Raw genomic sequence first — 20,430 nt, 5'->3', positions numbered from 1 at the left:
CAGTCAAAAGCTTTGGCATAGTCAATAAAGCAGAAGTAGATGTTTTTCTGGAACTCTCTTACTTTTTCTATGATCCAATGGATGTTGGCAATTTGATCTCTGGTTACTTTACCTTTTCTAAATTCAGCTTGAACATCCGGAAGTTCTCAGTTCACATACTGTTGAAGCCTGGCTTGGAGAATTTTGAGCATTACTTTGTTAGCCTGTGAGATGAGTGCAATTGTGTGGTAGTTTGAATATTGCCTTTCTTTGGGATGGGAATGAAAACTGACCTTTTCCAGAAATGAAACGGAAAACATATGTTCACACAAAGATTTCCTCATGGATGTTCAAAGTAGCATTGCTTATAAAAGCCAAAAAGTGGAAATAACCCAAATTTCCATCAATTGGTGGAACAAATAAACAAAATGTGATATATACATACAATAGAATACTAATTAGCAATAAAAAGGAACTAAGTACTGAAACAGGGTACAACATGAATGAAACCTCAAAAAACATGCTAAGAGAAAGAAACCAAAGACTATCCATTGTATGATCACATTTACGTGAAATGTTCAGAAAAGGCAAATCTATGAGACAGAAAGCAATCTCCTTGTAAGTGCTATGAGTAGGAATGATGATTAACTGTAAATAGCTAGGAATTACCTTTTTAGGGTAATGAAAATATTCTAAAGCTGAATTATGGTGATCATTAGTATATCTGTATTAGAAAATAAAATAAATTGTTACATCTGTATTTTTAATTTTGTCAAAAATTTTGTAGAAACGTGTTTTCTCTCATTAGAGAAGTAGTTATGGGACTACCCTAGCAGTTCAATGGTTAAGACTTTACTTTCCAGTGTAGGGAGTGTGAGTTCAATCCCTGGTCAGGGAGCTAAGCTCCCACATGCCTCTGGCCAAAAAACCAGAATATAAAACAACAGAAGCGATACTATAACAAATTCGATAAAGACTTTAAAAATGGTCCACATCTAAAAAATCTTTAAAAAAAAAAGAAGCAATTAAATGATATCCTCCATTTTTTTCCCTCTTGGCAGTCAACGCCTAAAAAGGTTACAGCTGAAAGCTTGCTTATCCTTGCTCTGAAGAATACTTTTTCCCTTTAGAAAGAGAAACCCAAGGTCTGCTCTTTCTGTATTACTAAAAGAAATTACCAAACCTCCCTAAATTAAACAGACAGTAGTGAAAGAACATTGGAAAGGGACTTTCTCCTTATGCTAATTAATGTTTTTTAACACCTCATCTGTGCAAACAGTCTCCAGTCCCATCCATGGTATCCTTCTGCCAGTTACCTGCTCTCCAGCCTCATGCAGCTGACTCTGGATGCGCTGGCAAAAGTCAGGATTGCACAGCAGGGTGAGAGGGGCCTTCAGCTGGATGGGCACAGGCTCGGTAGTCTCTAGCAGGTATTGCCACTCATCATCGCTGTCTTGCTCCTGAGGTATCGGAGAGAGAAAGAGGTCAGGAGGCATGTGTTAGGTTTGAGGCAATAGCTCCCACCCTGGGGAATCATGAAAGTAAAATGAAAGTGTTAGTTGCTCAGTCATGATGGACTCTTTGCAACCCCATGGACTGTAGCCCCCCAGGCTCCTCTGTCCATGGGATTCTCCAGGCAAGAATACTGGCGTGGGTTCCCATTCCCTTCTCCAGAGGATCTTCCCAAACCAGGGATCGAAGCCAGGTCTCCCGCATTGCAGGCAGATTCTTTACCTGGGAAGCCCAGGGAATCATGAAGTAACTGCAAAAAGCCAGTGACTCCTTTGGCACAGCTGTATTTTTTTCAGCCACCAATTTAAAAAGATGCAACTGGCAGTATGTGAGAGGTCTTGAAAAGTCTCTTGGAGAACACTAGCATGTGTACATAAAGAGATACCTAGGAAAATGTCCACTGCGTGGTTTATAATAACAACATCATAAAGCTAGTCAGTAAAGGAATAATAAATCATGGCACATCCATGTTAGGAAACACTAAGAAGTTATTAAAAAGACTAGGATTTCCCTGGTGGTCCAGTGGTTAAGAATCCGCCTGCCAGAGCAGGGGACACAGGTTGGATCCCACATGCCGTGTGGCAACTAAGCCTACACGCCACAACTACTGAAGCCCAGGTGTCCTAGATCCTGTGCACCACCACAAGAGAAGCCAGCACGCTATGAGAAGACTGCTCCCTGCAACTAGAGAGTAGCCCTCTCTTGCCGAAACTAGAGAAAGCCTGCATGCAGCAACAAAGACCCAGCCCAGCCAAAAATAAACAAACAAGCAAATCTTAAAAAAAAAAAAAAAAGATCATAGTACTGACAGTGCATCACTCATGTACCGTTTTTACCGAAAATGCATGACTTGAGTCTAACCATGTGGAAGTATCAATCTGAGGAACATTCTACAAAATAACTGACCTGGGCACCTAAAAACTGTCAATCATGAAAAACAAGGAAAGAAGTATAACAACTAAATGCAATGAATGACACTGGACTGGATTGTGGACTGGGGGGGAAATGTGTTTTTGCTATAAACATTACTGGAGCAATTGGGAAAATCAAAATATAGATTGTAGATTAAGGAACAGAACCATAGCAATGTCAGATTTCTGACTTCTATAAATTGTACTGAGGTAGTGCAAGTGCATCACCTAGCTCTTAGCAAATATGCACTAAGGTCTTTGGCAATGAAGGGGCATATCTGAAACTCACCCTAAAATGAATTTTAACAACTGGTGAATCTGAGTAAAAGGGTATATAGGAATTCTTGGTGCTATTTTCACAATTATTCTTTAAATTTGAAACCTTTTCAAAATAAAAAGTTAAAACCCTAAAAAAACAAAAGATTAAAGTTGACGTAGAAAAATCTTAACAACAGATTATACGGTAATAGATGCATGAGGCAAAACAATACCTACAGTCTGGACTCAGTAATGTAAAAACAGCCAAACGATATATTCTATGTAGCTACATACATACGTATAAAACCACAGAAAGTCTGGAAGCAGACAGATACCTCGGGACTGAGATAAGGCTAAGGGGGACTTTCCTTTTTACTAATGTACTCCGATTTTTTATAATTAAATGTTCACATACTATGCAATTAAAATCTATGAATAAGAAGGAAGCAATTTTTAACACGAGGGGACTCATCCTTAGATGGTTGGGAATCACTGTTACAGAAAACCGCTACCAAGACCTAACACCCATGGCAGGGACTCACCTCATTTTCCAGATCCACTGCATCAAGGCTCTGCTGGCCCTTCACCTCTGGCCTCAGCTCTGGGAACACTTGCTCACAGTCCTGAGTGATCCAGTTTTCCCTGCCAGAGGAAGCAGGGAGTAGGATGAGTTCCAGACCTGTGAGGCTTAGGGTTAACTTGTCCCTCCCTCTAGGTCCAGTGTAGGAATGGAAAGCCATAGAGGACTGGCTAGAGGAGATCTTCTAGGATCTGGCCAGGACAGCATATGTTCACTACACACATATCCTTGACTGCCTCCCACTGTGAATCTTATTTTCAAATCTACCTTGGTGGTTTTCCCCTGTAGCTCTCAACTCAAATAATCTTTCCGTGTGTCTGGAGATGATTTTTTTTTCTTTTTGGTTAATGTACAACTGAGATATAGAGAAAAGAAAGTTACCATGTTTCCTGATGAAATCAGGAAAGCATCTGGAATCAGAATTCAAGAACCCAAAACTTAGACTTCCAGAGCCCTGTCCACATTTAGGCAGTGATGAGTGACAAGAACCATGCTGCATTTGCTTTGACTGGAGCCAAAGCTCTGCAAATCATGTTATCCTATAGATCCTGCGCTCTACCCTCCTCACCGAGGTGCAGGGGGCGCCTCTCCAGCACCCCACTCAGCCCAGCTGCTCTTCATTTCTGATGCTACAACCCCAGTTAAGAGGCCTGGTTCCTGAGGAGTGTCCTTGAGTTTGGGCAGAGGGGCTGTGCCAGGAGCCACCTTGCTGGTCCTATCCTCTTGCTCAAGGGGAGGTTCTGTGTTCTGGTGTTTCTGCAGGAAATGGGCAGGAGACACTGAGTCAGAACTATCTGGTTGCCATAAGACACTATGAATTTCATTCGAAGCCCTTTCCCAAACCTAGAAAGTCACCCTCCTGCTCTAGCTTCCCCAGTCACTAGTCTGGCTAGGTCACACATACCCCTCTGCCCCCACTCACCTTCTGCTTGGCCTCCTCAGCCATGCGTTTACAGGCTTGCCGCAATATGTGAGATCGATTGCCCTTGGGGGCCAGCCGATGAGCCTGTTGGTCCTTTAGGACCTGAAGTTCTGGGGGTAAGCGACTGGTGAATGGGGTACCAAAATCTGGGCCTGCTGGCTCGGTTAGTACTGCAGAAAGAGAAGAGGGAACACATGATCATGCTGGAGCTATGCCACTGTTTCCACCTGGCCAGAGACAATGGCAGCATCTTCAGGCTTCTGTGCAAAGAGGCCCTTCAGACAAAGTGACAAAGAGGGAAGGGGGTTACAAGGGAAGTGCAAGGGTCATGCAAAAGGCTAAAAAGAAAATTCAAGCTGGAGGGGTAAAGAATATACATTGGATCCAGATGTTGGGGCCAGGGCCGAGAGCGCTGGGAACCCTAAGGACTCACTGGTGACTCGACCAGCAATAAAGGGGTGATGTAAGAGGTCTGGCCAGGACAGACGCTGCCGGGGGTCCTTGGTGAGCAGTCCCTGAAGGAAGTTCTGTGGAAAGAAAGGATACCTCATCAGTCTGCACTTCCCCATGGGCTCTCAAACTCATCAGAACTGGTCAACCAAGACTTTTTTTTAAAAAAATACTTATTTATTTATTTGGCTGTGTTGGATCTTAGTTGCAACACTTGGGAGCTGTTGTTGCAGAGCACAGACTCTCTAGCTATGGCACATGGGCTTAGTTGCTCCATGCCATGTGGGATCTCGGTTCCCCGACCAAGGATCCAACCCACGTCCCCTACATTGCAAAGCAGTTTCTTAACCAATGGACCACCAGGGAAGTCCCCAGAGTGCATTCTTCCAGCAGACATGTCTTAAAAGCTGAGCACACGCACATTTATTTACTGTGTGCTCGCCATGCAGGGATCAAACCCATGCCCCCTATAGTGGAAGCCCGAGTCTTAACCACTGGACCACCAAAGAAGTCCCTCCTTTGTTCAGATTCTTTTTGGTCATTGTTTGGGCCTCCTTAACTAAATAGGTTTGGGAGAAACTTCTCTCTTTTCATCGTAGCTAAAATAAAGGAAAGTTATAATGAGATTTTACTCTGGGAGAAGGCTGCATTTAGACTTTATTGAAGGCTCAAATCAGGCCCTTGAAATAAAAAGGGTCAACTCTTTTTCCTCCCTCCCTGGCCTACTGAGATTTAACTGCAATGAACAGGCACCATCTCTATACTCTGCTCCTAATAAGTGAGCTAGCTCCACTAGCTCTGGCCATTTGGATATCTGAAGATTGTTCCTTTCAGGAAGAGGACTGATGGCTCTGTTGGCAAATCTAGAAATCATTCGGACATTGCATCTGATAGGCAATTAGGAGAATAGAGACTATGTAAAGGAGAAAAGGAAAGATATAAGCATCTGAATGCAGAGTTCCAAAGAATAGCAAGGAGAGATAAGAAAGCCTTCCTCAGCGATCAGTGCAAAGAAATAGAGGAAAACAACAGAATGGGAAAGACTAGGGATCTCTTCAAAAACATTAGAGATACCAAGGGAAAATTTCATGCAAAGATAGGCTCGATAAAGGACAGAAATGGTATGGACCTAATAGAAGCATTAGATATTAAGAAGAGGTGGCAAGAATACACAGAAGAACTGTACAAAAAAAGCTTCATAACCCAGATAATCATGATGGTGTGATCACTCACCTAGAGCCAGATATCCTGGAATGTGGTCAAGCCTTAGAAAGCATCACTACGAACAAAGCTAGTGGAGGTGATGGAATTCCAGTTGAGCTCTTTCAAATCCTGAAAGATGATGCTGTGAAAGTGCTGCACTCAATATGCCAGCAAATTTGGAAAACTCAGCAGTGGCAACACGACTGGAAAAGGTCAGTTTTCATTCCAATCCCAAAGAAAGGCAATGCCAAAGGATGCTCAAACTACTGCACAATTGCACTCATCTCATACGTTAGTAAAGTAATGCTCAAAATTCTCTAAGCCAGGCTTCAGCAATATGTGAACCGTGAACTTCCTGATGTTCAAGCTGGTTTTAGAAAAGGCAGAGGAACCAGAGATCAAATTGCCAACATCCGCTGGATCATGGAAAAAGCAAGAGAGTTCCAGAAAAACATCTATTTCTGCTTTATTGACTATGCCAAAGCCATTGTGTGGATCACAACAAACTGTGGAAAATTCTGAAAGAGATGGGAATACCAGATCACCTGACCTGCCTCTTGCGAAACCTATATGGAGGTCAGGAAGCAACAGTTAGAACTGGACATGGAACAACAGACTGGTTCCAAACAGGAAAAGGAGTACGTCAAGGCTGTATATTGTCACCCTGCTTATTTAACTTCTATGCGGAGTACATCATGAGAAATGCTGGGCTGGAAGAAGCACAAGCTGGAATCAAGATTGCTGGGAGAAATATCAATAACCTCAGATATGCAGATGACACCACCCTTATGGCAGAAAGTGAAGAGGAACTAAAAAGCCTCTTGATGAAAGTGAAAGAGAAGAGTAGAAAAGTTGGCTTAAAGCTCAACATTCTGAAAACTAAGATCATGGCATCTGGTCCCATCACTTCATGGGAAATAGATGGGGAAACAGTGGAAATAGTGTCAGACTTTACTTTTTGGGCTCCAAAATCACTGCAGATGGTCACTGCAGCTATGAAATTAAAAGATGCTTACTCCTTGGAAGGAAAGTTATGACCAACCTAGATAGCATATTAAAAAGCAGAGATATAACTTTGCCAACAAAGGTCTGTCTAGTCAAGGCTATGGTTTTTCCAGTAGTCATGTATGGATGTGAGAGTTGGACTGTGAAGAAAGCTGAGCGCCGAAGAATTGACGCTTTTGAACTGTGGTGTTGGAGAAGACTCTTGAGAGTCCCTTGGACTACAAGGAGATCCAACCAGTCCATTCTAAAGGAAATCAGTCCTGGGTGTTCACTGGAAGGACTGATGCTAAAGCTGAAACTCCAATACTTTGGCCACCTCATGCGAAGACTTGACTCATTGGAAAAGACTCTGATGCTGGGAGGGATTGGGGGCAGGAAGAGAAGGGGACGACAGAGGATGAGATGGCTGGATGGCATTACCAACTTGATGGACATGAGTTTGAGTGAACTCCGGGAGTTGGTGATGGACAGGGAGACCTGGTGTGCTGCAATTCATGGGGTTGCAAAGAGTCAGACATGACTGAGTGACTGAACTGAACTGAACTGAACTGAAAGGGAGCAGTAACTGTTTCTGGGATCTTGAAATTTCTTCTTCATTTTGATATAGGACCATCTGGAAGACTCGCAGGCTTGGCAGACCTTAGGTCACCCTCCCAGAATAAGCCCCTGTAGTACAAAAGCAAGGCAGCTTGCCCCAGCTCCTGCATTAATTCAGTAACTTCAAAGTGCAACCCCAGCTCTGGAAAAAAAACTGTGGAAAAGGGAATAGGACAGAGACAGGTTTCTGATGCAAAAGCAATCTGTCAATATCCATTACCTTGAAGCAAGGACTAATGGTGGGGGGCCAGCGCACAGGGTCCTTGAGAATAAGGCTGACCAGCTGAAAGATGCTCGTGGTATAGAAGGGAGGGGTGCCTACTGCCAGCTCATACAATATGCAGCCCACCGACCAGAGGTCCGCAGTGTGGTCGTAAGGTCGTTCCTCCACCAGCTCTGGGGACATGTAGAGTGGTGTGCCTTTGATGGATGTTAGCACCATTGTGTTAGTGCTCATAGCCCGGGCAAACCTGCAGGAGATGATCGAATGGAAATGGAGAGAAGATATTCAGTCAAAACTAGAGCTGCTCACTGCTAGCTATTACTGTGTGAGATCGCCCCAACCTGAACAGAGAGAATGCCTTCTAAAAGACCCAGCAGGAATCCCATTCTCCAGCCCAGGTTCTAAAAGGAGGCCCAGGGAAGTCAAGCATACAGTACACGGCTCCCTGCAAAACCAGAAGTGGCGACACAAGGTCAGGCTCCTCACCCAAAGTCACAGAGCTTGATACCACCACCCTTGGCAAGAAGGATGTTCTGAGGCTTCATGTCTCGGTGGAGGATACGGTGGGAATGCAGGTAGTACAGGGCTGACACCAACTGGGCAGCAATGGCCTGAACCTACAGGTCAAACAGTCAGGTGGGAGGAAGAAAGGAAAGGTCAAAGGAAGGAGCCCAAGGACTCCACCCTAATAGTTCTGTAGACATGACCTTCTCTTCCCTCCCTTTCTTCCAGAGCATCACACCATATCTTTCTTAGTTCTTGTATTTCATTTGTTTATTCATTTGTTTTCTTGTGCCTCACAGATTCATCATCTATTGATAAGGCAACAATAATGATTTTACTTGTCTCATAGGATCATTGTGAGGATTCAAATGAGTTCAAGCATGTAAAGTGATGGAACACTCAGAATGGTGCCTGGAACTTAGTAAGCATTCACATATATTATATGAATTATATATTCATATATATTAACTGTTATTACATAAAACAAAGTCCCTGTTCCCAAGAGCTGTAGCCAAACAAATAAGACAGACAAAATAAACAAGGTGATGACTTACAAATAATGATGGTTGTTTGGAAGGAAGCAGGATGCTGTGACAGGAAGTCCTGATGGGGGCCTACTTGCCAGAGTACACAAAAATCCCTGGAATGAATATGGCTGGAGAATGTGTTCAACCTACTGCTAACTACTGTGTCTTGGTGGTGAATCCTGCCTTAACCACAACTCTTATCCCTTCCTGTCTCTCTGGTACCACCACACCTGGACTTCTTTCCTAAAGGTGCCTAACAACAGGAATATTAGCTCCTTAAAATAATAGCTAACTATTGAATAGTGTGTGTCAGGTACTCTTTCAAACACTTTACATGAATCAACTCATTGATCTTCCCATTAATGCCTTACGAGGTAGACATTATTATTATTTCCATTTTAAAATGAGGAAACTGAGTAAAGAGAGGCTAAACTAATTTGCCAAAGAAGACCCAGCTAGAAAGTGTCAGACCTAATCTCTGTATTCAGAGAACTTGGGTTCCAGTTTTCACATACCTTACTGTCATACCACATTGCCTCCATATACACACAGACTCTTATATTTTACTCAGGAGATTTCAGAATAGAGACTCTCTGCACCCTCAGCTCTCCCTACAGTTCTTAACCTGAGGAGAGGTCAGGGGCGGGAGAAGTTTGAGCCGGGAATACCTGGTCTTCTGGAAGTTTTCCGTCATCTTCGAGGATCTGAAAGAGCTCTCCTTCAGCATAGTCTGTCACCACCACCACCTGCGGGGAATAGGCAGTGCTGCTGATGGCTCCAAATGTATGCATTTTGAGGCTGGGAAATTCCTGGGACCCTTCCTCTTGGGGAGAAGTGACCCCCCAAACCAAAGCACACCTCTTTGTCAGTCTCAAAGCTATCAAGCATATGCACAATGTTGGGGTGCCGCAAACCCCGCATGATTTCAATCTCCCGTTGCAGATTCCTCAGCTCCTTCTCTGAGCGTCCCAGTTTTGGAATGAACTTCAGGGCCACCACCTGTCAGTGGTAAAGTCAAGAGTCAAGGCCTAATTGCACTATTGAAACATTAGCACCAGGGCTCTGGAGCTGGCTTTAGATTGTCTGAGAACAATTCTCCCTGTACTTTGCTAGTCTCCCAATCCACCTTACCCATGGTACCCTCCATGGGTAGCCTCCAACTGACCTTACCCAGGCTTCCCCTGCCTCTTGCCCTAGGAGGAAACTGCCTTTGTCAGTTAGATCCTTTTGGTGGATTCTGGGAGAGGTGTTCTGATCTGGATAAAGAACTCAAAGTTTAAGGGATTTAGGAGAAAGGGAAGAAAGGAAAAATTAAGAGGGTAGAATAGAGCTCAAGTGGTTTATCCCTTCCTATATGGTAAGTGGAAGTGTTAGTTGCTCTGTCATGTCTGACTCTTTGAGACCCCATGGACTGTGGCCCACAAGGCTCCTCTGTCCATGGGATTTCCCAGGCAGGAATACTGGAGTGGGCTGCCATTCCCTTCTCCAGATCTCAAACCAGGGATTGAACCTGGGTCCCCACACTGCAGACAGATTCTTTACAGTCTGAGCCACCCAGGAAGCCCCAGATACTACTACTACTCATAACAATAATTTGTTGTTTGCTAGGTACCAAACATTGTGTCAAGTGATTCAGTGTGACATCACACTTAATCCTCAAACCCCATCACTCAGACACTGTTCTTAATTTCATTCTATAGATGAGAAAACTGAGACAGAAGAAAGGTTGAGTAACTTGTCTATAGTTCTAAAACTACAAAGTGGTGGAGCTATGATCTGAACCCAAGTAAGCCAATTTCAGAGCTCATATTCCATAAGTATGAAGGAGTCAGTGTCTTAGGAACACAGGTCACTGCTCTGGTCCCATACTCCACTGGGGTTCAGAGTGTGGAATCCCACCCAAGAGATGTCCCTCCTTGTTCACCACCTGAGCACTGTATTTTCTTCGACCCTTGTACACCCTCCCAAAAGAGCCTTCTCCAATCATCTCCAATACGTGGTACTTTTCCATGACAGAGATTTCAGGATCACTCTGAAGGAAGGAAGTAGAGATGGTCAGCTCCAGGGACAGTTCCACACATCTGGGAGGCCTGGCTCGGGCACGGAAGAAAGGTTAACGTTAGCCGGCTTGCCTTTTCTTTTTTTTTTTCGTAACAATCCAGGTCTCATAAACAAGGTAGGGTGTAGTGGATGAAAAGATGTTATCTTGAAGCAGACCGCCTCCTGTAGTTTTTCCTTTTCTCCTGCTGCCCCCCAACCAAACCTCGTTCCCACCCAACCCCGAGACCCATTCCCCGTCCACCCAGCCTAGCCCGCCCGACCCTAGCCCCCTTCACTCGGCCTCTCCCCTCGGCCCCGCCCCCTTACTCAGCCTCACGCCCCCCCCGACCCCGCCCCCTCCGTCCAGCCTCGCCCACGGACCCCGCCCCTTCCAGCCACCCCAAAGTTCCTGCCACTGCCACCCTCTTCAGCACCCTCACCCCGCGCGCTCAGCGGACAGGAGCCCCTCTCTTACCCCCAGCCTAGGAGCTTCAAGCTCCTCAGGCCGAGGGACGCCGGCCTTGGCCTTCAGCTCCGCCCCTTCTGGCTGCCTTCGTACTTTGCCTGAGTTAGCGTTCTTCTCCACCCCCACTGCCGGTCTCTTTAGACTCACACTGTTACCAATTTTACTCGGTAGAACTGGTCAGAGGTTCGGAGAACAAAGAGGTTCAGGGGTGTGGGCGAGACAGTGGGCCGCCCATAGGCACTTCCTAAGGGCACTTCCGAACCGTCCCTTGGCCATCAGGACCGTCTAAGGACCCGGACTCGGCGGTTGCCTAGAAACGGCCGCTAGCCACCCTCCCTCCCCTGTTTAACTCGCCGCCTCCGACTGCGCGAAGAGTATTTCCGGTTCCGGCTGCGGGCTGCAGAAGACATGGCGGTGTCTGCGTCGGTAGCTGCAGGGGATGAGGACTGGTAACTTTGGGGGCATGGGCTTTGGCTGACCGCCTGAATCCGGTCCAGGGGACTAGCGGCAGCCGCGGATGGTCCGTACGGCGGGCGTGTGTGGCGGGGCGAGGGATGAGGGATGTTAGAGACGCTGACATTTCTACTTAAGAGAGTTCTGGGCTGAGGAGCGGGCGGGTGGTGGAGGGGCGCTTGTCTGACCGGGAGACCGCATCAGCGCCGGCCTGGCCAGTTCAGGCCGCGCCTTATCTGGTTCGATCATCCGACTTCACCCCGTCCCATTTTCTTTATCTGAAGTGGATTTGCTCAGGGTCCCGGTGCGGGGGAATGCCAGTTTATCAAATCTCTCCCCCATCCCTTATCCCCGGAACCGATATCCTCCAGTCAGCCCCCCCGTTCCTCATTCCCCTTGAATCAGTCTATTTCGCTGAGGCTTTCCTCAGCCTCAGCCGTCTCCCTTACCGATAGCATTAATGAGGACTGTTGTCTGAATAAAGCTTTACACCTCACAAAAGCTCTCCTAGTCCTTCTCTTAAACATTCTTAACAAGGGGACCAGAACCTGGGAGGACTCTGGGGTTTGGAAATAAATATGGATTCACTTCACATTTTATTAGCTATGTGATGCTGACCAGGCCACCTAGCTTCTGTGAGTCAGTGTCCTTAAATGTTAAAAAAGTGGGTGTGTCATCCACCTCAGAATAGCTGAGAGAATCAAGATTGGTTTGTAACATACAGAAGCCTCTTTTTCATTAGCAACTCTGTGGTATAGCACCTGAGACGACTTGACCTGAAGAGATTAAATGATTTGCCAAAAGGTACATAGTAATCACTAGGAATCCAGGTTATCTGATTCCAAAACTTAGTTCTTAGTTCTAGGGCATTTTACAGTTCCCCTTTCCCTTTTTATCTGTCACCATCTTACCACCGTCCCATCCCGTATCTCACATCCAGAACCCAAGTCACAGGTAGGGTGTGTGAAGTATTGAAGGACCTCTTGATGGAGGCTGTACCTCAGTGTTTCGTTGGTTCAGGGAGCCCAGCCAGTGCTAGCCTTTTTTGAGACCTCCTAGATGTAGTTTACAACTTATTCAGGGGGACTTTAAGATTCTAAGGGGACACTTTGTGCCATGACAAGGGCAGTACTGACTGTACAGCTAGTCTGTGGTGCTCTAACATTCTGACTCTCTTGCCAGCTGGAACTACTCAACTGTTACCTACATTATCTATTTTATATATTGTCTGCTTAAGACTTAAAAAGACTTTTAAAGTTTTGAGAATCAATCTTTCTCTGTATACACACAGACACACACACACACACATATATCAAGCTAGGGCAACTCTGTTCTTAGTGAAGAAGGGATAAGATATAAGTATGAGAAAGCAAACCAAACATGTATCTTTCCACATATTATCTGGGTAAAGCTGTGCCCTCTAGCCAGCCACTCATCTTCAGTGGCATTACATCTCCTGTTTCTTTTAAGGAAACGTGTGTCTTCTGATTTACATCAGGACCACAGGATCCTGACCTGGGCAGGTTGAGCTAGATCAGTCAGACAACAGGGACCATAAATATATTAACTACATCCCTCTGTCTTTCCTTTTATGGGAAAAGGTTATACACAAACAGGAAAAAAAGGGGACATAGACTAACTAGTATAGTCAGAATACTGTTAGGCACTTCACATAAACAAATCACCTTTCATCCTTATGATAACCCTGGAGTGGGTGATGGTATCTATATGTGGTAGACGGGGTAATTCAGGCTGACAGATAAAAGAGCCTACTCAGATCACATAGCTGGTAAGTGATTGGGACCTGTTCCTCATTCCAAGGCTGATGGCTCTTCCATTGCAGCACAGCCTTTACAGCACATAGATCTGTTTTGTTCAAGTTGGTATCTCCTTTGAGGAGGTTTGCAATGACTGGTATTGGCAGTGTGTGTAGATGCTGGGATCCATGATGAACACTGGTGTAAGGAAAGCCAGAAGTGGTATTGGTAACTTTAATGCTAATCAATGAATGTCATATTTCTGGGTCAGGGAGATGGCCACTAACAAACAGCCAACAGTGCAATGAAACTTAAAACAGGCAGCTGGAAACCGCTCTGGTCCCAATTCTGCCTCCATTAAGTCTTGAGATTTGGGCTAGCCTTTTCATCTTTTTGGGAATCTGTTTGCTCATCTGTTGGCAGAAATGATCTCTAAAACACTGATTCCCATGCTTCTACCTGGCCACTTGACAAACATTTCCTGAATTTTTATGGAGGTCAGCAAGAGAATACACTCAGACAGATGGCCATTTTTCTACAAAGCCAGCCTTTTTTGACCTTAGTAGGACTTAATATGAAGAGTTGTAACAGTAAGTCAATCTCCCCTGGTCTCTCTAGGGTCCTTCCCTCTGAAGTTGAAGTGTTAGAGTCTATCTACTTGGACGAACTACAGGTGGTTAAAGGAAATGGCAGGTACGTGTTCAACTGGAGATGGGCAGGAGTCCCCTTGGTAATAAGAGGATTCCATGCAGTATCTGTGAGCCTTGATTCAAAAATATTTCTGTCATATAGACAAACACTGTTCCTTTAATCACCCCAAAAGAAAGAGCCTGAAGCTCACTTCTTCTGCCCACTTCACTCTCTTCTCATCAAGCCCCTGCACAGTCACATCCCAGGTCTCCACTTCATCCACCTGCAGGTCATCACCATGGGAAATCTACATCACCCTGCACCCTGCCACTGCAGAGGACCAGGATTCCCAGTATGTCTGCTTCACTTTGGTGCTTCAGGTTCCAACACAGGTGAGGCCTCTATGGCAGCAACGGGAGGAAGGGAGAGGCCTTGGGGTAGAGGGCTTTAGCAGTAACATGTTATTTTCTCCCTCTAGTATCCCCATGAGGTGCCACAGATCTCTATCCGTAACCCCCGAGGACTCTCAGATGAACAGATCCACAAGTGAGTCGGGCTAGTCAGAGCAGGGAAAATGTGGGAAACAACTCAGTCTGGAGTGGAAAGGGCAGCCTTATGTTTGCTTTGCCCTCTCCCGCCAGGATCTCACAGGCGCTAAGTCACGTGGCTGAGGCTGGACTGGGTACTGCCATGCTCTATGAACTCATCGAGGTAAGAGATGTGCTAGCCTGCGGAAATGTCCTTCCCTTCCAGCTACAGCAGTGTCTCTCAACAGAGGTTTTGAGCCTAGAATCTTAAATATGTTTGGAGACATTCATTTAGTTCTTGTTTGGGTAAGGCCAAAACTGATCCAGAAAGATGAGACTGTCTTCTGTTTCAAAAAATCTCCCCAAAAGACAGCATTGTAGCTTCCCCAAGTTGCCTATTCCAGCATCTTTTTTTTTTACTTTACAATATTGTATTGGTTTTGCCATACATTGACATGAATCCACCACGGGTGTACCAGCATCTTGACAAAATTATTTTTTCTCTTTAACTTGTATTTTTCATGCTTCACCAAGAGTGTGTTTCTTGTTCTCCTGGCATTGGCAACTGATAGTAGCTAGAGATCTTGCCTGGAGGGTCTAGCCATAAATGAACATTTGAAGAGTAGTCTGCCATTTCAGTTCAGTTCAGTTGCTTAGTCACATCTGACTCTTTGCAACCCCATGGACTGCAGCACACCAGGCCTCCCTGTCCATCACCAACTCCCGGATCTTACTCAAACTCATGTCCATTGAATCAGTGATGCCATCCAACCATTTCCTCCTCTATCATCCCCTTCTCCTCCTGCCTTCAATCTTTCCCAGCATGAGGGTCTTTTCCACTGAGTCAGTTCTTCGCATCAGGTGGCCAAAGTATTGGAGCTAATCTTCAGTATCAGTCCTTCGAATGAATATTCAGGACTGATTTCCTTTAGGATGGACTGGTTGGATCTCCTTGCAGTCCAAGGGACTCTCAAGAGTCTTCTCTAACACCACAGTTCAAAAGCATCAATTCTTCGGTGCTCAGCTTTCTTCACAGTCCAACTCTCACATCCATCCATGACTACTGGAAAAACCATAGCTTTGGCTAGATGGACCTTTGTTGGCAAAGTAATATCTCTACGTTTTAATATGCTATATAGGTTAGTCATAACTTTTCTTCCAAGGAGCAAGCATCTTTTAATTTCATGGCTATGGTCACCATCTGCAGTGATTTTGGACCCCCAAAAAATTAAGTCTGTCTCTGTTTCCATTGCTTCCCCATCTATTTGCCATGAAGTGATGGGACCAGATGCCCTGATTTTAGTTTTCTGAATGTTGAGTTTTAAGCTAACTTTTTCACTCTCCTCTTTCACTTTCATCAAGAAGCTCTTTAGTTCCTTTTCACTTTCTGCCATAAGGGTGGTGTCATCTGCATATCTGAGGTTATTGATATTTCTCCCAGCAATCTTGATTCCAGCTTGTGCTTCATCCAGCCCAGCGTTTCTCATGATGTACTCTGCATAAAGTTAAATAAGCAGGGTGATAATACACAGCCTTGACGTACTCCTTTCCCAATTTGGAACCAGTCTGTTGTTCCATGTCCAGTTCTAACTGTTGCTTCCTGACCTGCATACAGATTTCTCAGGAGGTAGGTCAGGTGGTCTGGTATTCCCATCTCTTGAAGAATTTTCCACAGTTTATTGTGATCCACACAGTCAAAGGCTTTGGCATAGTCAACAGAGCAGTAGGTGTTTTTCTGGAACTCTTGCTTTTTTGATGATCCAACAGATGTTGGCAATTTGATCTCTGGTTCCTCTGCCTTTTCTAAAACCAGCTTGAACATCTGGAAGTTCACAGTTCATGTACTGTTGAAGCCTGGCTTGGAGGATTTTGAGCATTACTTTTCTAGTGCATGAGATGAGTGCAATTGTGCGGTAGTTTGAGTGTTCTTTGACATTGCCTTTCTTAGGGATTGGAATGAAAACTGACCTTTTCCAGTCGTGTTGCCACTGCTGAGTTTTCCAAATTTGCTGGCATATTGAGTGCAGCACTTTGACAGCATCATCTTTTAGGATTTGAAATAGCTTAACTGGAATTCCATCACCTCCACTAGCTTTGTTCGTGGTGATGCTTCCTAAGGCCCACTTGACTTTGCATTCCAGGATATCTGGCTCTAGGTGAGTGATCACACCATTGTGATTATCTGGGTCATGAAGATCTTTTTTGTATAATTCTGTGTATTTTTGCCACCTCTTCTGAATATCTTCTGCTGCTGTTAGGTCCATACCATTTCTGTCCTTTATTGTGCCCATCTTTCCATGAAATGTTCCCTTGATATCTCTACTTTTCTTGAAGAGATCTCTGGTAGTCTGCCAGTGGAGCTGAATAGAAAGAGTCTTGGTTCTTTTCCTCAGAGTTTCTACCCTAATGAAGGAAACAACCCAGATGAAATTATGCCTCGAGCTACAAGTTAATATACACAGCTAACTTTTGTTTGAGATCAGAAACACAAATGCAGCCTTATTTTCCTCTGCTTTCAATTTTTAAGGAAAATGTTCATAAAAGAATGAAGGTGGGTGGCCTAGAGTCAGAATGGGCATGGAGCACTGTAGCATTTCTGAATCAGCCTCCACGATGCAGCTTTGAACTTTGTGGAATTCCAGAGTAGTCGCTATCCAAGTGACAGTGCGCATGTGTATTTCATAGCTTGCTGCCTTTCCAGTTCTCTGTCCGTTTGGGGTGTCCATGCCTTCACTTTCTTTCTGAAAGCTGACTCCACAACAGGCCCATTGAGGGAGAGATACTTAAAGAAAGGCTTCCCAGAAGATGTGAGTTTTAACTGAACACTTTTTTTTTCTAAGTTTTTATTTTCATCCCCAATATTTCAAGTGACTTAGTGGAAAAACAATTAAATTGGATTTTGGAGCTAGGTAGATTTGCAGGGGAGGAGTGGCACATAGGGAAGGATTGATTCTAAGCAGAAATGATCACCAAGACTGAAATGCATGACCACGAGATAAACTGGCCCCATGAGAGACAGCCCTGCCAGTCACTCCTGGGAATAGCTTGACAAGCTTCGTTCACAGTTACGGCCCCTGCCTCCCTATTTGAACAGCTTTTTCTCTCCTCTCAGAAAGGGAAGGAAATTCTCACAGATAACAACATCCCCCATGGCCAGTGCGTCATCTGCCTCTATGGTTTCCAGGTGGGTTACTCTCTTGGGACCTGGGGGTCTGCAGGTGACAGACACAGGGGCTCAGGGGGGAGAGTGCTGACAGTGTCCCCCCTCCACCCTCCTTCCAGGAGAAGGAGGCCTTTACCAAAACACCCTGTTACCACTACTTCCACTGCCACTGCCTGGCTCGGTACATCCAGCACATGGAGCATGAGCTGCAGGCCCAGGGACGGGAGCGAGAGCAGGAACGGCAGCATGCTGCACCCGAACAGGTCGACTCCTCACCCGTTTACATGACTCACAGCCTTTCTATCCCTCCATTCCAGGGCCGCCTTAGCCTTTTCAGGGTCATAGGTACCTTTGAGATGAATGAAAGTTCACCTCTGTCCAGGAAAAAGGGCATCATTATATCTGTGTAATCATATTGCATGTGGTTTCAGAAGGTTCTCAGACCTCTAGCTTGGCAGCCCCCGCTCTGTGCCCTCTCACTGCTGCGTGGGTGGGCCCATGCCCCTTTGTCCCAACTCTCTGCAGTTGAGGCTGGCCAGCTAGCGAGTGCTTTGGGCTGGGAAGCTGGGGTGTGATTTCACCTCTCTTTTCAGAAGGCCGTTGGTGTGCAGTGCCCAGTGTGCAGAGAGCCACTCGTGTACGATCTTGCCTCCCTGAAAGCAGCCCCTGAACCCCAGCAGCCCATGGTAAGAGAACTCTCTTGTAGTCTAAATCAAGATCAATGGCATCTTGTCTGCTTCGAATGGGACTTCAGGAATTGGGCTTAAGCTGCCTGGGCCCCCTCTGCAAAGCCGTGGCCCCCAGCAGAAATCTAAAGTTTATTCCAAATGAGCCTAATCAGTTCAGTCGCTCAGTCATGTCTGACTCTTTGTGACCCCATGGACTGCAGCACGCCAGGCCTCCCTGTCCATCACCAACTCCTGGAGTTTACCCAAATTCATGTCCATTGAGTTGGTGACGCCATCCAATCATCTCATCCTATGTCGTCCCTTTCTCCTCCCACCTTCAATCTTTCCCAGAATCAGGGTCTTTTCAAATGAGTCAGCTGTTCGCATCAGGTGGCCAAAGTATTGGAGTTTCAGTTTCAGCATCAGTCCTTCCAATGAACACTCAGGACTGAGCTTTAGGATGGACTGGTTCGATCTTCTTGCAGTCCAAGGGACTCTCAAGAGTCCTCCAACACCACAGTTCAAAAGCATCAGTTCTTTAGCACTGAGCTTTCTTTATAGTCCAACTCTCACATCCATACATGACTACTGAAAAAACCATCACCTTGACTAGATGGACCTTTGTTGGCAAAGTAATGTCTCTGCTTTTTAATATGCTCTCTAGGTTGGTCATTTTTCTTCCAAGGAGTAAGCGTCTTTTAATTTCATGGCTGCACTACTCTAAGTCTTCTCCATCACAACTTCTCAGTCATGTCTGACTCTTTGCGACCCCATGGACTATACAGTCCATGGAATTCTCCAACCCAGAATACTGGAGTGGGTAGCCTATCCCTTCTCCAGCAGATCTTCCCGACCCATGAATTGAACTGGGGTCTCCTGCGTTGCAGGCTGATTCTTTACCAACTGAGCTATGAGGGAAGCCCTCTAATGAGCCTAATCCAAGGGTTAAAACCAAGAACCCTGAGCCCATCTCCTGAGGCAGTCTTGGAAGAGCAGGGATTTCAGGTCTGCTTTCTGTTTATTCTTCCCTTTGTTCCACTCTCCTCCTTTTCCTCCAGGAGCTGTACCAGCCTGATGCAGAGAGCTTGCGCCAGCAAGAAGAGCGCAAGAGGCTGTACCAGAGACAGCAGGAGAGGGGGGGCATCATCGACCTTGAGGCTGAGCGTAACCGGTATTTCATCAGCCTTCAGCAGGTGAGAGAAGAGTTTCCCTCTCCTCCCTTGATGACAGCTACCTTCCTAACCAGCAACCCCCTGCCATGGCCCATGGGTGAGCTTTGCTCTACCCTGGGAGGTCTAGGCTGATGGCGGTCAGCTTGGACTCTGGGCAAGGGTCCTGCAGTTCCCTGCTCTAAGGAACTATATCTCCATCACTGTCTCTACTTACTTCCTCCTAGCCTCCTGCCCCTTTGGAACCCGAGTCAGCTATAGATGTCTCCAGAGGATCCCACCAGCCCAGCACCCTTGCCACCAAACCATCCACCACATCAGCTACTCACACTGCCCTGTCAGTTTCTCTGCCTCTGGCCTCCCAGTACACATGTGAGAAGACTCCAGGGGCTGGGCCACATCTGCCAAAGCTGGGCGAGACCCAGAAAGCTGTGCTCGATCCCCGCCGGGCCAGTCGAGGCCCATGGAGACAGCCTGAACGGAGGCACCTGAAAGGAGGGGAGTGCAATACCCTCAAAGGTACCAGTGACACCCAGAAACTGCAGTCTCCTGAGGGGCCCCTCAAGGAGTCCATGGACCTAAAGCCAGAGTCTCATAACCAAGGGGGTAAAGGTCCTCCCCAAGATAAGGGGCCCGGCGAATGGCAGGGTCCCCCACCCCGCAGGACTCGGGACTGTGCCCACTGGGAACGCGCCAAGAATCGGACACCAGCTTCTTCCTATCCCCGCCTGCCTCGGGGTCGGGGAGCCTACCGGCCTGGTCCTCGAAGAGAACCTGTGAGCCTCGAGTCAGAGGATGGTTCCTAGCAGTACTGTGGGGGGACAGGGAATTGGGTCGGGAATGGGTAATAAAGAGATTGGCCTTGTTTGGCTTTCCTTACTCACCA

General features: G+C 46.1%; 2 protein-coding genes across 7 annotated transcripts in view; one reads left to right on the top strand and one right to left on the bottom strand.

Annotated features, from left to right (window-relative positions):
* STK36 (serine/threonine kinase 36) overlaps positions 1-11,404 on the bottom strand; it is a 26,777-nt gene extending 15,373 nt beyond the window's left edge. For 2 of the 4 annotated variants that reach the window (XR_003506149.1, XM_027513483.1), the window contains exons 1-11: positions 11,187-11,271; positions 10,599-10,761; positions 9,530-9,670; positions 9,340-9,417; positions 8,127-8,257; positions 7,638-7,887; positions 4,596-4,689; positions 4,163-4,332; positions 3,809-3,996; positions 3,203-3,302; positions 1,296-1,439 (exon numbers count right to left, since the gene is read on the bottom strand). Coding sequence is in view for 3 of the 4 variants with exons in the window: in XM_027513483.1 (XP_027369284.1) it covers positions 1,296-1,439; positions 3,203-3,302; positions 3,809-3,996; positions 4,163-4,332; positions 4,596-4,689; positions 7,638-7,887; positions 8,127-8,257; positions 9,340-9,417; positions 9,530-9,670; positions 10,599-10,682 (1,380 nt within the window). In the remaining variant the exon portion in view is untranslated. Of the gene's footprint in view, positions 1-1,295; positions 1,440-3,202; positions 3,303-3,808; positions 3,997-4,162; positions 4,333-4,595; positions 4,690-7,637; positions 7,888-8,126; positions 8,258-9,339; positions 9,418-9,529; positions 9,671-10,598; positions 10,762-11,151; positions 11,272-11,324 lie in introns of those variants that run through there. The other 2 variants (XM_027513498.1, XM_027513493.1) reach the window with 2 other exon arrangements.
* Positions 11,148-20,430, top strand: RNF25 (ring finger protein 25). Of its 3 annotated transcripts, none has more exons than XM_027513538.1 (10): positions 11,148-11,626; positions 14,006-14,080; positions 14,307-14,409; positions 14,496-14,563; positions 14,659-14,728; positions 17,657-17,728; positions 17,827-17,970; positions 18,304-18,393; positions 19,434-19,568; positions 19,772-20,430. In XM_027513538.1, the coding sequence occupies exons 1-10, from the start codon at positions 11,586-11,588 to the stop codon at positions 20,348-20,350; spliced, it is 1,377 nt and encodes a 458-aa protein (XP_027369339.1). In that variant the 5' UTR covers positions 11,148-11,585; the 3' UTR covers positions 20,351-20,430. The 3 variants fall into 3 exon arrangements, with proteins under 3 accessions (XP_027369339.1, XP_027369335.1, XP_027369344.1); XM_027513534.1 differs by having other exon boundaries at positions 11,553-11,626; positions 18,301-18,393; positions 19,772-20,427; XM_027513543.1 differs by lacking the exons at positions 17,657-17,728; positions 17,827-17,970 and having other exon boundaries at positions 11,555-11,626; positions 18,301-18,393; positions 19,772-20,427.

Source organism: Bos indicus x Bos taurus, chromosome 2 (genome assembly GCF_003369695.1).
Source record: "Bos indicus x Bos taurus breed Angus x Brahman F1 hybrid chromosome 2, Bos_hybrid_MaternalHap_v2.0, whole genome shotgun sequence".
NCBI lineage: Eukaryota > Metazoa > Chordata > Mammalia > Artiodactyla > Bovidae > Bos > Bos indicus x Bos taurus.
The sequence above is the reverse complement of the archived record's forward strand: the minus strand, read 5'-3'. Positions and strand labels throughout refer to the sequence as shown.

Coding starts and splice junctions, on each gene's coding strand:
- RNF25 (XM_027513534.1), top strand. CDS start 11,586: ATGGCGGTGTCTGCGTCGGTAGCTGCAGGGGATGAGGACTG. Junction 17,729..17,826: donor TCTGCCTCTATGGTTTCCAG/GTGGGTTACTCT, acceptor CCCTCCTTCCAG/GAGAAGGAGGCCTTTACCAA. Junction 18,394..19,433: donor CTGAACCCCAGCAGCCCATG/GTAAGAGAACTC, acceptor CTTTTCCTCCAG/GAGCTGTACCAGCCTGATGC.